The 16,773-nt window shown below is 40.1% G+C and overlaps 1 protein-coding gene across 2 annotated transcripts in view; it reads left to right on the forward strand.

Moving 5' to 3' along the window:
- The first annotated feature begins 9,957 nt into the window (after positions 1 to 9,957).
- tmem163a (transmembrane protein 163a) overlaps positions 9,958 to 16,773 on the forward strand; it is a 93,857-nt gene continuing 87,041 nt past the window's right edge. The window contains exon 1 of one of the 2 annotated variants that reach the window (XM_036974584.2): positions 9,958 to 10,429. In XM_036974584.2, the coding sequence (XP_036830479.1) occupies positions 10,246 to 10,429 (184 nt within the window). In that variant the 5' untranslated portion in view covers positions 9,958 to 10,245. Of the gene's footprint in view, positions 10,433 to 16,773 lie in introns of both variants that reach the window. The other variant, XM_036974583.2, reaches the window with a different exon arrangement.

Raw genomic sequence — 16,773 nt, forward strand, 5'->3', positions numbered from 1 at the left:
AAAGCATAGGCTACTGTACTGACATTACAAGCTTGATTCAGGAGAGAGATTTTTAATTAGCTAGATAATGCATGTCACAAGAAGATGCCCAGTGTCTCAACCCTCTCTAGCTCTCACCCAACCCGCAAAATATCAGTTGCATCTTGCACCATAGGCTACACTTTGTCCATCACACATGTAAATAACTAGCTTGCCTACTCTATCCACACTTGATTGAATTACTTCACCAATGAGCTCAATGTAAAATATATATATATATATATATATATATATATATATATATATATATATAAAATAAACCAGTACTTTTTGTTTAAAAGCTTTATGAATGCATGCATAGAAACACCTACAGTAAAGTGTTACCAAATATTTTCTGTTGCAATCTTCAGTTGGCTCCTCTTTTATTAAATGGATAAAAAAGTATTAGTGTGATACATTCTCAAGTAAGCATTATAAGTGCAGTTTACATTCAGCCATAGAATCAATTACCAAAGAAATACATATTTTCAACTTCTGGAATTTACGTTTTCTCAACTTTTTTTCAGAACATAAAATTAACCCGATTTCAACGTCCCCAAAAAAAACATATTTTCAACATCTGAAAAACACATTTTCAACATCCGGTTAATATGTATGGTGAAAATGATGAATCAGACACCTTATCGATAGCAACAGCTCATAGTCCTCCTGGAATCAGAAGGTTTTTTGACTCAATGGAGGAACATAGTCAGAGAAATGCTGATGAACGTCTTGCTCGAGCTGTGTATGCAACTGGTTCACCTCTGATGCTCACAGGCAATGTGTATTGGAAGAGATTTCTGAATGTTCTTCGCCCAGCATACACCTCTCCAACCAGACATGCTTTATCTACTCATTTGCTGGATGCAGAGTTCAACAGAGTTCAAATGAAGGTCAAGCAAATCATAGAGAAAGCAGTCGGCTCATCTCTGATGGGTGGTCGAATGTTTCTGGGCAAGGAATAATTAACTACATCTCCACCCCTCAACCGGTAATCTACAAGAGCACAGACACAAGGGACAACAGACACGCTGGTCTCTATATTGGAGATGAGCTGGAGGCTGTCATCAATGACCTTGGACCACAGAAGGTATTTGCACTGGTGTCAGACAATGCTGTGAACATGAAGGCTGCTTGGTCTAAAGTGGAGGAGTCCTACCCTCACATCACACCCATTGGCCGTGTTGCTCATGCAATTGAATCTGCTCCTCAAGGACATCATGGCACTGAAAACAATGGATACAGTCTACAAGAGAGCAATGGAAATGGTTAGGTATGTGAAGGGTCATCAAGCTATAGCAGCAATCTACCTCACCAAGCAAAGTGAGAAGAATAAGAGCACCACATTGAAGCTGCCCAGCAATACCCGTTGGGGTGAGGAAGGAGTCTCTCCAAGAAATGGCCATATCACAGTCTGCCGATATGGACAGCCCTATCAAGAGGATCCTCTAGGATTATGTATTTTCCAGCAGCCTGAAACCTATAGCAGTAGCCGTTGCATGGATTGAGGGAGACAATGCCATCCTGTCTGAAGTTCAAACTCTGCTTGCACATGTAAGAGAAGAAACCGGTACTGCCCTCCCAACTTCACAGTTGCTCCAAGCAGTGGAAACTACAGTTCTGAAATACATCAAAAAGCGTGAAGACTTCTGCCTGAAGTCCATACACACCACAGCGTACACGTTGGTCCCCAAGTATGCTGGCAAAAGCATCCTGTCTGGTGCAGAGATCAACAAGGCCTATGGTGTCATCACTACCATGTCTTGCCACCTTGGCCTGGATGAGAGAAAGGCTCTTTGCATTCTGGTGAAGTACAAGGGCTTTGGGATGGTGATGCAATATGGCAGTTGTGCCAACATATCTCAGCAGCCACCTGCTGGGAGGGACTTTGTGGATCTGAGGCTCTTTCCCCTGTTGCCTCCATCCTCCTCCAAATCCCACCAACATCAGCCACCTCAGAGCGCAACTGGTCTTTGGACATTGAGGAGGTCCAGGGAGAAGACATGGAAGCCTGGGAGGAAGACAGTCTAGAAACTGAAGCTTTGGTTATCATTTTACAGATGTACTGTATGTTGAAATGTTTTTGGGAGATGCGATGGATCATTGGGGATCATTCAATATTCCCTTTTGTTGTTCAGTGAAATCATCCCATATGAAGAGTCAGCTTCATAGAACTGTTTGGTCATAATGACCATTGTTATGTTTGGAGGAAAAAGGGCGAGGCTTGCAAGTCGAAGAACACCATCCCAACCATGAAGCACAGGGCTAGCAGCATCCTGTTGTGAGGGTGCTTTGCTGTAGGACGGACTGGTGCACTTCACAAAATACAGTGCCTTGCGAAAGTATTCGGCCCCCTTGAACTTTGCGACCTTTTGCCACAATTCAGGCTTCAAACATAAAGATATAAAACTGTATTTTTTTGTGAAGAATCAACAACAAGTGGGACACTATCATGAAGTGGAACGACATTTATTGGATATTTCAAACTTTTTTAACAAATCAAAAACTGAAAAATTGGGCGTGCAAAATTATTCAGCCCCCTTAAGTTAATACTTTGTAGCGCCACCTTTTGCTGCGATTACAGCTGTAAGTCGCTTGGGGTATGTCTCTATCAGTTTTGCACATCGAGAGACTGACATTTTTTCCCATTCCTCCTTGCAAAACAGCTCGAGCTCAGTGAGGTTGGATGGAGAGCATTTGTGAACAGCAGTTTTCAGTTCTTTCCACAGATTCTCGATTGGATTCAGGTCTGGACTTTGACTTGGCCATTCTAACACCTGGATATGTTTATTTTTGAACCATTCCAGTGTAGATTTTGCTTTATGTTTTGGATCATTGTCTTGTTGGAAGACAAATCTCCGTCCCAGTCTCAGGTCTTTTGCAGACACCATCAGGTTTTCTTCCAGAATGGTCCTTTATTTGGCTCCATCCATCTTCCCATCAATTTTAACCATCTTCCCTGTCCCTGCTGAAGAAAAGCAGGCCCAAACCATGATGCTGCCACCACCATGTTTGACAGTGGGGATGGTGTGTTCAGCTGTGTTGCTTTTACGCCAAACATAACGTTTTGCATTGTTGCCAAAAAGTTCAATTTTGGTTTCATCTGACCAGAGCACCTTCTTCCACATGTTTGGTGTGTCTCCCAGGTGGCTTGTGGCAAACTTTAAACGGCACTTTTTATGGATATCTTTAAGAAATGGCTTTCTTCTTGCCACTCTTCCATAAAGGCCAGATTTGTGCAATATACGACTGATTGTTGTCCTATGGACAGAGTCTCCCACCTCAGCTGTAGATCTCTGCAGTTCATCCAGAGTGATCATGGGCCTCTTGGCTGCATCTCTGATCAGTCTTCTCCTTGTATGAGCTGAAAGTTTAGAGGGACGGCCAGGTCTTGGTAGATTTGCAGTGGTCTGATACTCCTTCCATTTCAATATTATCGCTTGCACAGTGCTCCTTGGGAGGTTTAAAGCTTGGGAAATCTTTTTGTATCCAAATCCGGCTTTAAACTTCTTCACAACAGTATCTCGGACCTGCCTGGTGTGTTCCTTGTTCTTCATGATGCTCTCTGCGCTTTTAACGGACCTCTGAGACTATCACAGTGCAGGTGCATTTATACGGAGACTTGATTACACACAGGTGGATTGTATTTATCATCATTAGTCATTTAGGTCAACATTGGATCATTCAGAGATCTTCACTGAACTTCTGGAGAGAGTTTGCTGCACTGAAAGTAAAGGGGCTGAATAATTTTGCACGCCCAATTTTTCAGTTTTTGATTTGTTAAAAAAGTTTGAAATATCCAATAAATGTCGTTCCACTTCATGATTGTGTCCCACTTGTTGTTCATTCTTCACTAAAAAATACAGTTTTATATCTTTATGTTTGAAGCCTGAAATGTGGCAAAAGGTCGCAAAGTTCAAAGGGGCCGAATACTTTCGCAAGGCACTGTAGATGGCATCATGAGGGAAGAAAATTATGTGGATATATTGAAGCAACATCAAGACATCAGTCGGGAAGTTAAAGCTTGGTCGCAAATGGGTCTTCCAAATAGACAATGACCCCAAGCATACTTCCAAATTTGTGGAAAAATGGCTTAAGGACAACAAAGTCAAGGTATTGGAGTGGCCATCACGAAGCCCTGACCTCATCTATAGACAATTTGTGGGCAGAACTAAAAAAGCATGTGCGAGCAAGGAGGCCTAGAAACCTGACACAGTTACACCATCTCTGTCAGGAGGAATAGGCCAAAATTCACCCAACTTATTGTGGGAAGCTTGTGGAAGGCTACCTGAAACATTTGACCCAAGTTAAACAATTTAAAGGCAATGCTACCAAATACTAATTGAGTGTATGTAAACTTCTGACCCACTGGAAATGTGATGAAAGAAATAAAAGCTGAAATAAATTATTCTCTCTACTATTATTCTGACATTTCACATTCCTAAAATAAAGTGGTGGGCCTAACTGACCTTTTTTTTTTTTACTGGGATTCAATGTCAGGAATTGTGAAAAACTGAGTTTAAATGCGTTTGGCTAAGGTGTATGTAAACTTCTGACTTCAACTGAGTTTATATACACGTATATATATATATATATACAGTGCCTTGCGAAAGTATTCGGCCCCCTTGAACTTTGCGACCTTTTGACACATTTCAGGCTTCAAACATAAAGATATAAAACTGTATTTTTTTGTGAAGAATCAACAACAAGTGGGACACAATCATGAAGTGGAACGACATTTATTGGATATTTCAAGGTGCTCTGGTCAGATGAAACCAAAATTAAACTTTTGGCAACAATGCAAAACGTTATGTTTGGCGTAAAAGCAACACAGCTGAACACACCATCCCCACTGTCAAACATGGTGGTGGCAGCATCATGGTTTGGGCCTGCTTTTCTTCAGCAGGGACAGGGAAGATGGTTAAAATTGATGGGAAGATGGATGGAGCCAAATACAGGACCATTCTGGAAGAAAACCTGATGGAGTCTGCAAAAGACCTGAGACTGGGACGGAGATTTGTCTTCCAACAAGACAATGATCCAAAACATAAAGCAAAATCTACAATGGAATGGTTCAAAAATTAACATATCCAGGTGTTAGAATGGCCAAGTCAATGTCCAGACCTGAATCCAATCGAGAATCTGTGGAAAGAACTGAAAACTGCTGTTCACAAATGCTCTCCATCCAACCGCGGCAGGGTAGCCTAGTGGTTAGAGCGTTGGACTAGTAACCGGAAGGTTGTGAGTTCAAACCCCCGAGCTGACAAGGTACAAATCTGTCGTTCTGCCCCTGAACAGGCAGTTAACCCACTGTTCCCAGGCCGTCATTGAAAATAAGAATTTGTTCTTAACTGACTTGCCTGGTTAAATAAAGGTAAAAATAAAAAAATAAAAAAATAAAAAAAACCTCACTGAGCTCGAGCTGTTTTGCAAGGAGGAATGGGAAAAAATGTCAGTCTCTCGATGTGCAAAACTGATAGAGACATACCCCAAGCGACTTACAGCTGTAATCGCAGCAAAAGGTGGCGCTACAAAGTATTAACTTAAGTGGGCTGAATAATTTTGCACGCCCAATTTTTCAGTTTTTGATTTGTTAAAAAAGTTTGAAATATCCAATAAATGTCGTTCCACTTCATGATTGTGTCCCACTTGTTGTTGATTCTTCCCAAAAAAATACAGTTTTATATCTTTATGTTTGAAGCCTGAAATGTGGCAAAAGGTCGCAAAGTTCAAGGGGGCCGAATACTTTCGCAAGGCACTGTATATATATATATATATATATATATATATATACAGTAGAATTACTCCATCTACACTGGATGTTTTCTTACATGCTTTTACTGGTCCAGTTATTAGTGTGGATTACATGTACATATTTAGCAGGCTACACTCTATCCCGATTAAAAGAAGGACAAGAAAGCATAGCCAATAAGACTATTAGGATGATCCCCTTGTTTGTTTGTCACCGTTTACTGACTGACTGGAGTTGCACTTACCACAGTGATTTTAGGAATTCCAATGGAATAGATCTTTAATAGTGCTAAAAAAGAAGGCAACATACGGGTTATAATTGAGACTAATCAATAAAAAATAACAATCAAGTGGCACAACGTTAACATAAATATATGTCTGTCGTACCACCTGATGTGATTTTTAGAAGCTTGTCTTGCATATCAGGTGTTGCTGGAAGTTGATAGACAGACACCCATAGGCCCAAACCACAGCAGCCTGCTATTCACATGGAAGAAAAACAGAGAATAAACAACCTATCATGTGTTCTAATCCTTTCCCTTTAGAATATACATTATTTGTTCCACAATCTCCACACATCTTTGAGTAGGTAGGTGGAACACATTGAGCAAACGTGGCCATCCTTACTGTGGTCTGTGCTTACCAGACTTCCAGTGAGGCTGCTGCCTACATACAGACTTGTAAGCACTGGCCACTTTAATAAATGGAACACTAGTCACTTTAAAAATGTTTACATATCTTGCATTACTCATCTCATATGTATATACTGTATTCTATACTATCTATTGCATCTTAGCCTATGCCGCTCTGATATTGCTCATCCATATCGTTATATATTCTTATTCCATTCCTTACTTAGATGTGTGTATTAGGTATTTGTTAGATATTACTTGTTAGATATTGCTGCACTGTCAGAACTAGAAGCATAAGCATTTCACTACACTCACAATAACATCTGCTTACCATGTGTATGTGACCAATAACATTTTATTTGATGCCACCAGAGGTCTCTACACAGCCCCCAAGTCTAGAACAGACTGTGGGAGGCGCACAGTACTACATAGACAGAGCCATGACTAAATGGAATCAAGTAACTCATCCAAGCAGTAAAATTTGATTTAAAAACAGGAAAAAAATACACCTTATGGTACAGTGGGGACTTTGAAGCAACATCGTCACAGACACATGCATACAAATGTAACAGATGTTAGTCGTACTCTACTTGCGTTGTGTCCAAATAAATCAGCCCACCCTGTGGTCCCAGTTGAGCATTACTTATTATCTGCTGTTGTTAAATAGGAAACATCACGTTAGTTGTGCAGGGCTTGATGATGTTGATGGCTGTCGATGGTAAAATCCCTTGCATCACATTTTCATACGGGGGCTAAACAAAATACAATACAACATATAACATGTGTAAATAACTGTTATTAAATAGGAAACAGCACGTTAGTTGTGCAGGGCTTGATGATGTTGATGGCTGTCGATGGTAAAATCTGTAGCATGAAAACAACTGTGTTAGCAGTGGGCTTATGTGACCAGCATACTAGCTAACACACTTATATACTGCAATCATATACCAAAGCACATCCCCCCAAAACACTCAATCCCTAACAGGTACCATATACCCACACATGTATAAATCAGCAATGTACAGAAAACTTGTACACATAGTAAATACAAAACAGTATTCAGAACGTGACCTACCCCTTGCATCACATTTTCATACTGGGGAGACCTGACATTCGCAATCTCCCCCTACCTGCAAGTGGGGCCAATCACAACACACCTTGTTGTCATCAGAGTTGCCAATAAGAATGCTTGAACATTAAATACACATTTCTTTAGAGGCAAGTGGAAACATAACCAACCCTGTTACACAAACACACAATAACATACACATGGATTTTGTGTTGTAGATATGTGGTAGTAGAGTAGGGTCCTGAGGGCACACACTTAATATGTTGTGAAATCTCTTGTGAATGTATTGTCATGTTTTAAAATGATTTTTTTTTTTATAACTGCCTTCATTTTGCTGGACCCAAGGAAGAGTAGCCAAGGCAGTAGCTAATGGGATCCATAATACATACAAATACAAACGTTACTTTAACAGGCTAGGTTAGCTAATGTTAGCTTGGTATATTATAGCCACGTCAATGTTAGACAACAATACAAACCTAGTACACATACACCAAAGATAGCTCACAGTGAATGGCAAAATCTTTTGCCTAACTTAAATTCCTTACCATCATCTCTGCTAACCAAGATCATGAAGAAGACTTACTGAAAGTGTGAAACACAGCATAACAAATCTGCCCAATTAGCTTATTCGCTTGAAATATGCCCACTTCGGTTGATCCGACCACTTCTGTTGACACATCACTTTCAGAGACACTCCACCCATAACTCAGAAAATGCGGCAAGTCAATAAAATTCAGCCATAGACCAAGTTATGTGCCAAATTGACTGTTTACTGGATGTACACTGCAATGTATACTACAATAAATGAATGTACACTACAATACCAAAAGTATGTGGACACCTGCTCATCGAACATTTAATTCCAAAATCATGGGAATTAATATGGAAATGGTTCATTGCTGCTAAAACTGCCTCCACTCTTCTGGGAACTATTTCCACTAGATGCTGGAACATTGCTGCAGGGACTTGCTTCCATTCAGTCACAATAGCATTAGTGAGGTTGGGCACTAATGTTGGGCAATTAGGCCTGGCTCGCAGTTGGCGTTTCAATTCATCCCAATGGTGTTTGTTTGGGTTGAGGTCAGGGCTCTGTGCAGGCCAGTCAAGTTCTTCCACAATGATCTCGACAAACCATTTCTGTATGGACCTCGCTTTATGCACGGGGGCATTGTCATGCTGAAACAGGAAAGGGCCTTCCCAAAACTGTTGCCAGAATTGTATAGAATGCCATGCTGTAGTGTTAAGATTTCACTTCACTGGAACTAAGGGGCCTAGCCCGAACCATGAAAAACAGCCCCAGACCATTATTCTTGCCAACTTTACAGTTGGCACTATGCATCTCCTGGCATCCGCCAAACCCAGATTTGTCCGTCAGACTGCCAGATGGTGACGCGTGATTCATTACTCCAGAGAATGCGTTTCCACTGCTCCAGAGTCTAATGGTGCCGAGCTTTACACCACTCCAGCCGACGCTTGGCATTGTGCATGGTGATTTTAGGCTTGTGTGAGGCTGCTCGGCTATGGAATCCCATTTCATGGTGATTCATGATGAACAGTTCTTGTGCTGAAGTTGTTTTCAGAGGCAGTTTGGAACTATATTGTGAGTGTTGCAACTGAGGATAGACGATTTTTACGTGCTACGCACTTTAGCACTCTGCAGTCCAGTTCTGTGATCTTCACTGCTTAGCCATTGCTGCTCTTAGTTGTTTCCACTTCAAAATAACAGCACTTACAGTTGACCGGGGCAGCTCTATCAGGGCAGTAATTTGACGAACTGACTTGTTGGAAAGGTGGCATCCTAAGACAGTGGTACATTGAAAGTCCCCGAGCTCTTCAGTAAGGCCATTCTGCTGCCAATGTTTGTCTATAGAGATTGCCTAGTGTGGCTGAAAAAGTCGAATCCACTAATTTGAAGGGGAGTCCACATACTACTGTATATATTGTGTACGTTGCAAAACTGAAAACTATGCTTTGGTTGGTAATGTGAACCATAGATTATCATATAATACACACATACTTTATGTTTATAACTGTTTATTATAATAAAACAACAGGTGCATCCGGCGTTCTGTTTTCTGCTATGTGCAGTTTGCACCACCTTGTGGACTCATGCTTTCAAATTGCTGAAAAGCCCCACTATTGATTGAGTTGCATTCACTCATACCATTCAATCCATTACTGAAATGTAATCTATTACTTGTAAAACCAGATCAACTGTAGGCAACGTTGAAAAGTAGCCTATTAAAATAATTAATATCAAACTAGAAAATATATTTACAAACCCCAGGTAGCCTATCGATAACACTAAAGGCTATTATTTTCCAGGAAGAAATGAGAGAAATAGTGTATGGAATCCAAACCCAGTGATACTGTATATTGACAGTTGTTTTTTTGAGCGGGGTTCTTGCATTTTGCGCATGGTTGCGTGCATGGATTTAGAGGGAGGGGTGAAAAAGTTGCTGTGTCTCAAATCGACAATTGAGCATCACATGACAGTCTTATGTCTAGCAAATGCATGTGCTGATAATCAGATCTCTCTTACACAAGTGAAACAAAACCTTAATTTAGGAATCTGCTCACGTCAGTTGAGAGGGAGGGGTTTGGGGTCTGTTGCTGCTGATGCTGTGGTGTGGATATTGCGTTTATCTTTCTTCTAGTCATCGCCGCCTTCACTTCGTGCTTGTCAACACCGGCGGCATTCGCGCCCTAGATGGCTGCATTTGGCAGTCCTTTGTGAGATTATTTTCCCGAGGATTTTTGACCTATAAGTAAACCATGACTGACCCAACGACACAAGATTCCTTCCCCGTCCCGGATCCCACAATCGTGGATCCTTCAGCTGTAAGAAACGGCGGATGCGCTCCGGAGGCGAACCTATCCAAAAGACCGAGTCAGGGCGATCCTTTCAGTATGGACCGGGACCAAGAGATGAAAATCACGGACAGTGTTGAGGGACAAGGTAGTAAGTAATGCAGGGATTACAAACTTTATTGTTGTAAAAGTAAATCCTCACTTCGATGTGATTGGCACTTCTGGACTTTACTTATAGGCCTACCATCTAGAAACTGGTTTTTAAAATATATAAATTATGAATTTGGTGAATTGTTAATGTGTTTTTCTAATAATTTACAACGTGCATAATAGACTATCAAATACATGGCAATATATCACACATTTCTTTGAGAGACAAATAATAGTCAATAATTTTTCTTGTCATTATATTTATCAAGGTGTTAATTGAGTGTGACATCTAATTTTTTTCTGGATGAATCACATAAACCCGTATGTGAATGTGTATAGGTTATCAAACAATACACAAATGAATGTACATTCTGAGCCCTAACTCAGTCTGTAACATATATATATATATATATATATATATATATATATATATATATATATATATATATATTAACAGAGATAATAAGATACAGTTTACAAAACAGTCCTGCAAGAGAGTAGAGAGTCTTTGGGGATGCAGTGGTTATGAAAATTCACTCAATATTCAGAAGTTTTGTCACTCACTCACTCACTCACTCACTCACTCACTCACTCACACACACACAGGTTAGCACATACTCTTGTTTTAAGTCCCGTTTGAAATAATTGGTTAGCACATACTCTTGTTTTAAGTCCCTGTTTGAAAGAATTGTGTTCACAACCAAAAAATGTGCTATTGTCCTCAGAAAGGTGGTGAGGACATCATTAATCTTTACTTTATGGTCACATGCAACATAGTCATACATGATTACTATAGCTTATTTGAACTCAATAACTGACATAAATTCTATACATACCTATCTTATATACACTTATAAAACTGTTTGTTTGGATCCTGGATGCTGATTGGACAAGCAGAGTTCCAAGCCGTGCTGTATTGGCAATCACAGACACACTTATGTCTGCTAACAGTTCCATCTGAAAATGATCACTACTGTGTTCATTGTTGCTGTCCGAATCATCCAGTGGTGTAGTGGTATACCCACTTATTTTCCCGTGGGCGTTCCGTATACTCACTTCTTAATCCCCATTGATATGTACCAAAGTAGTGTAGTGGAGGTATACGCTGTTTCAATTAAGAAGGCTGATGGAAAAGATCAGCATGTTTAGCTTAAAATGTTGATAAACTATTATTTCTTCACTTTTTAGTCGCGACAATGTACAGACGGCGGTAGGCCTTCGCTTAAATGTTCCAAAATGCAATTTGCTGGAAAATAACGTTCAATAACGTGCAACCGCACATGCGAGCGGATTCATTGACAGAGATAGACATATCCGTTAGAAATTTAGAGAGAGGGGGATTTAAACATGCAACAATTATCGTGGGTTGCTAATATGACTAGGATAATGCCTTTGGCTGCTAGACATTGAAAGACAGTTGAAAGAAAATCAATATAACATTAGAAAGCATATGAGTAAGTCATACAAATAATTGCCTCCACGTTTCTATCGTGGGATTTTGGCTATGCGCTACTTTCAAGCATGGTAGGCCTAAAACATGCCTCATAATATGAAGTAAAACGTCCAAGTTTCAAACAAATAAGGAATAGCCTATATGTTTTCTAGCGATGCTAATGGTAGGCCTAACCATCTTCTGGTAGATGGAAAAGCTTTCCCAAAACCTTCTATATTAAATGTTAACTACAGTAGCTACAAAGTAGTATACCTGTCAGAATAATATCATGATTATTTACGTCAATCCAATAGCCATTTCTTTTGCAAACTCCAACTCATGTGGTACAGAAACACTGCTAATCAAACAACAGTGCTAGGTGCTTCTACACTTTAATTAAGGGTAACTACACTTAAAAATATAAATTTCTTAGATTTTTCCAAGAACTCAAAAGTGGTCTCCTGATGTAGTTTAGGCATGGTTATGGATTTAGAACTGTGTTTCCCAACCCTGGCCTTCGTGTACCCCCAGCAGCACACATTTTTTTGTTGTAGCCCTGGACAACCACACCTCATGCAACTCATTGAGGGCTTGATGATTAGTTGACAAGTTGAATCAGGTGTGCTTGTCCAGGGTCACAATAAAAAAAAAGTGTACTGTTGGAGGTACCCCAGGACCAGATTTGGGAAACACTGACTTAGAACATTCCATTTTCTGTTTGTTTCTGTTTAAAAAACATTTGACTTTGAGAGTGAAAACCTGAAAAAATGTGCAAAAATCTGAAACCTGTGATTTAGATTTTTACAAGTATCTGTTTCAATGGTAGGATTACTAGTAGCCTACTTGCACAGTACAGCTTGGGTTGACCTGACTGTGAAAGACCAATATGGGATTTATCATTTTAGGGAATTCAGAGTGTATGTCAGTGTTTCTCATAGAATTTTTCACACAGTGCGCCTTTCCTTCACGTGTTTGAATTCAAATATACCCACTTCTCCAGACACCACTATACCACTGGAATCATCTCTTGTATTTATCTTGTATTTATGCTAACTCACACATTATTTCCCCTTGCTTCCAGTCTAGTATTTAGTTTGGTACAGCGGTGATTAATATAACCCTGTCCAGCCTCGGAAACAATGTTTCACTTTTGAATTTCTATTTCTGTAGTACCATACATAGAGTGAACGAGACAACCTCGTTGCTTCATGCATAAGAACAACCCTTAGCCATGTTATATTGGCCATATACCACACCACCTCGGGCCTTATTGCTTAATTATTCATCATTCATTGTTTTCCATAGAACGCATAGCCCCTCGTTGATTATCCTTTACATGATCTCTTTCACAAGTTTGATCATAATCCCTTTGTTATCCACATGGAGACTTGAAAATTGTAAAAAATATTACTGGATCGTCACGGATCCCTCTGGAACTTTCATTGCGCACACCTGGCCCCTATTCTCACTGATTGTATTTGTGTATATGTGCCCTTTGTTCACCATGGTGGGGTTGATTATTGTTACTAGGTCCGTTGGTGCGTGCGAGTACCTGTGTGCTGCCCTTGTGGATTGGAATTAAGATTGGAGTGATTGGTTTATTGGCAGATGTGCATGGATTCCAGTGCAATTAGGAAATAAACTTAAATTTAATTTGTATGTTTTCCATTAAGTCCTCCAACCGGAGGAGAGGGGGGTATCGGCATAATAAATAAAACAATACAGTATATATTTTAAAAAAGGGGATTAGAAATTATGCAAGTAATGTTACTTGATAGACTTCAATTCTATCTGCTTATTTCATAGCTGATTTATCCCCCTCCCCCCACCAAGGACCTCCTACTCTAGTACTGTAAGTACCTATCAAAAGTGTCTGTTGAAGACAGACAGGTAAAGTGGTGAAGGAGGTGAAACCCTAACTTCCTTAAAAGGAGCCACTCACCTGTCCTCTGGTTATTCTCAAGCACGCTTCTCTTCCTCACACTCTTGCAAGCAGGGGAATGCGATGATAGATCTCACTCATATTATTAGAGAACAAGAGTTAAGCAAGTAACCTTAAGTTCTCTTTCAAATACTTGACAATTTTAAAAATATATTTTTTATATATAGTCACATAAACCAGATAGGTGTAGTAAAATGTGTTATTTTACAGGGTCAGCCATAGTAGTACGCCACCCCTGGAGCAAATTAATGTTAAATTCCTTGCTCAAGTGCACATCGACAGATTTTTCACCTTGTTTGCGCATGTATTCAAACCAACAACCTGTGTGTTTCTTGCCCAATGCTCTAAACGCTAGGCTACCTGCCACCCCAATTTCACTGCATCACTATGGGGATATGGCCAACATCTGAATTGCAAAACATACTCCCCGAAGCCAGGGAAGTACCAACATCAGCAACCCTCAGAGGTCCCAAAACTAAGGGAGTACTGCCCCAAAAAGGTGCACAGACAACCCATTAAGGAAAAACCTCATAACAAAGTGAGGGGAAGCCCAATACAAGGCGCATACAGTCTCAACAAGAAAATAGCTTCAAGTGTTTTGTCCAAATACTCATGGATTCTAGTTCTAAAAGAATGGACGACCTGACCAGAGAGGTCCAGGACCTGAAGAACAGTTTGCGTTTTCTCAGGGTCAGCTCGATGAGTTGGAACAGGAGAACGGCAAGAAGACAGCAATCTGTAAGTCATTGGTAAAGGACATCAGTTCTGTGTATGAATCCATGATAGCAATGATTGTCTCGAGGGACAATCAAGGCGGAACAACATGGTTGTGGACGGAATTGCAGAATCTCCACATGAGACCTGGATGGATTCTGAGGACAAAGTGAGGGAAATGATCTCTGAGAAATTGAAGATGGACCACAGGAAGATTGAGGTGGAGCACGCCCACAGGACTTGAAAACCCACCACCGTGATAGGCCCAGGCCGATAGTGGTCAAGTTCAAGGACAAGGTAGCTGTTCTGGAAAGAGCAAAGAACTTGAGAGGAACGTATATCTTCCTCAACGAGGACTATCCTGAAGCTGTGCGCCAGAAGAGGAAAGAACTGATCCCAGCCATGAAAGCTGCCAGAGTGCATGCAGACATTGCTTGCATCTGTTATGACAGGCTCATTATCCACCCTCCCTCCCAGAAGCCTGGAAGGGGTGAGAGAGCCAAGCCTATGGTTTCGGAGCTTCAGCCCCGCAGCGCGCACACACACACACACACACACACACACACACACACACACACACACACACACACACACACACACACACACACACACACACACACACACACACACACACACACACCAATTGATTAATGGACTGCTGAAGGTATATGTTTATCTCTTGCTTTGTTTGCTCTTTTCAGTTTTAGGTCTATCTCTGATAAGCTACACAGGAAAGAGCTAAAAAATAGCCCATATTAATGTATGTAGCCTTAGAAATAAGGTTCATGAAATCCATAACTTGTCAGATAACATTCATATATTAGCCGTTTACGAGACTCACTTAGATAATTAATTTGATGATACATCAGTAGCAATTCAAGGATATAACATCTATAGAAGAGACAGAAATTATTTTTGGGCAGGTGTTGCTGTATATATTCAGAGCCGTATCCCTGTAATGCTTATAGAAGATCTTATGTCAAGTGTTATTGAAGTGTTTTGGTTGCAGGTTCACTTGGCACATCTAAAGTCTTTTCTTTTAGGTTATTGCTATAGGCCACTATGTGCTAACAGTCAGTATCTAAATAATATGTGTGAAATGCTTAATAGTGTATGTGATGTAAACAGAGAGGTCTACTTTCTTGCGGACCTGAATATTGACTGGTTTTCATCAAGCTGTCCGCTCAACAGGAAGTTTCTTACTGTAACCAGTGCATTTAATCTGGTTCAGGTTATTAATCAACCTACCAGGGTGTTTACAAACACTACAGGAACAAGATCATCTACATGTATCGATCACATTTTTACTAATGCTGTAGAACTTTGTTCTAAATTTGGATGCAATGATCACAATATAGTGGCTATTTCCAGGAAAGCCAAAGTTCCAACAGCTGGGCCTAAAATAGTGTATAAGAGATCATACAAAAGATTTTGTTGTGACTCTTAGGTGGATGATGTTAAAAATATGTGTTGGTCTGATGTGATTAATGAGGAGCATCCAGATGCTGCACTTTACACAATTTATGCAATTGCTTCTTCCAATTATTGATAAACATGCACCTGTCAAGAAACTGACTGTTAGAACTGTTAAAGCACCATGGATTGATGAGGAATTGAAAAACTGTATGGTTGGAAGAGATGGGGCAAAAGAAGCGGCTAATAAGACTGACTGCACATCTGACTGACTTACTGCAAATTGAGAGATTATGTGACTAAACTCAACAAAAAGAAGAATAAACTTTATTATGAAGCCAAGATCAATGATGTAAATAATAAAAAAAAAATTGAGTACTTTAAATGAAATTATGGACAGAAAGACAAATTCAATTCCATCTTTCATCGAATCAGATGGCTTATTCATCACAAAACTATTTGATGTTGCCAATTATTAAAAAACGTTTTTTTGGGCAATGTGGGCAAATTTAGGCAGGAAATGCCAACAACGAACAGTGGGCAATTGTATTCATGCATAAAAAACGAATAATGAAAGAAAAGCATTACAAGTTTGAATTTTGTAAAGTTAGTGTGGGAGAGGTGGAAAAATGATTGTTATCAATCAATAATGACAAACCTCCTGGCATTTACAACTGAGATGGAAAGCTACTGAGGATGGTAGCTTATAGCCACTCCTATAGCCACTCCTATATATAGCCACTCCTATCTGTCATATCTTTAATCTGAGCCTAGAGGAAAGTCTTTGTCCTCAGTCCTGGAGGGAAGCCAAAGTAATTCCGCTACCCAAAAGTGGTAAAGC

The sequence above is a fragment of the Oncorhynchus mykiss genome, chromosome 3, assembly GCF_057628025.1.
Source record: "Oncorhynchus mykiss isolate SJ-2025 chromosome 3, ASM5762802v1, whole genome shotgun sequence".
Lineage (NCBI taxonomy): Eukaryota > Metazoa > Chordata > Actinopteri > Salmoniformes > Salmonidae > Oncorhynchus > Oncorhynchus mykiss.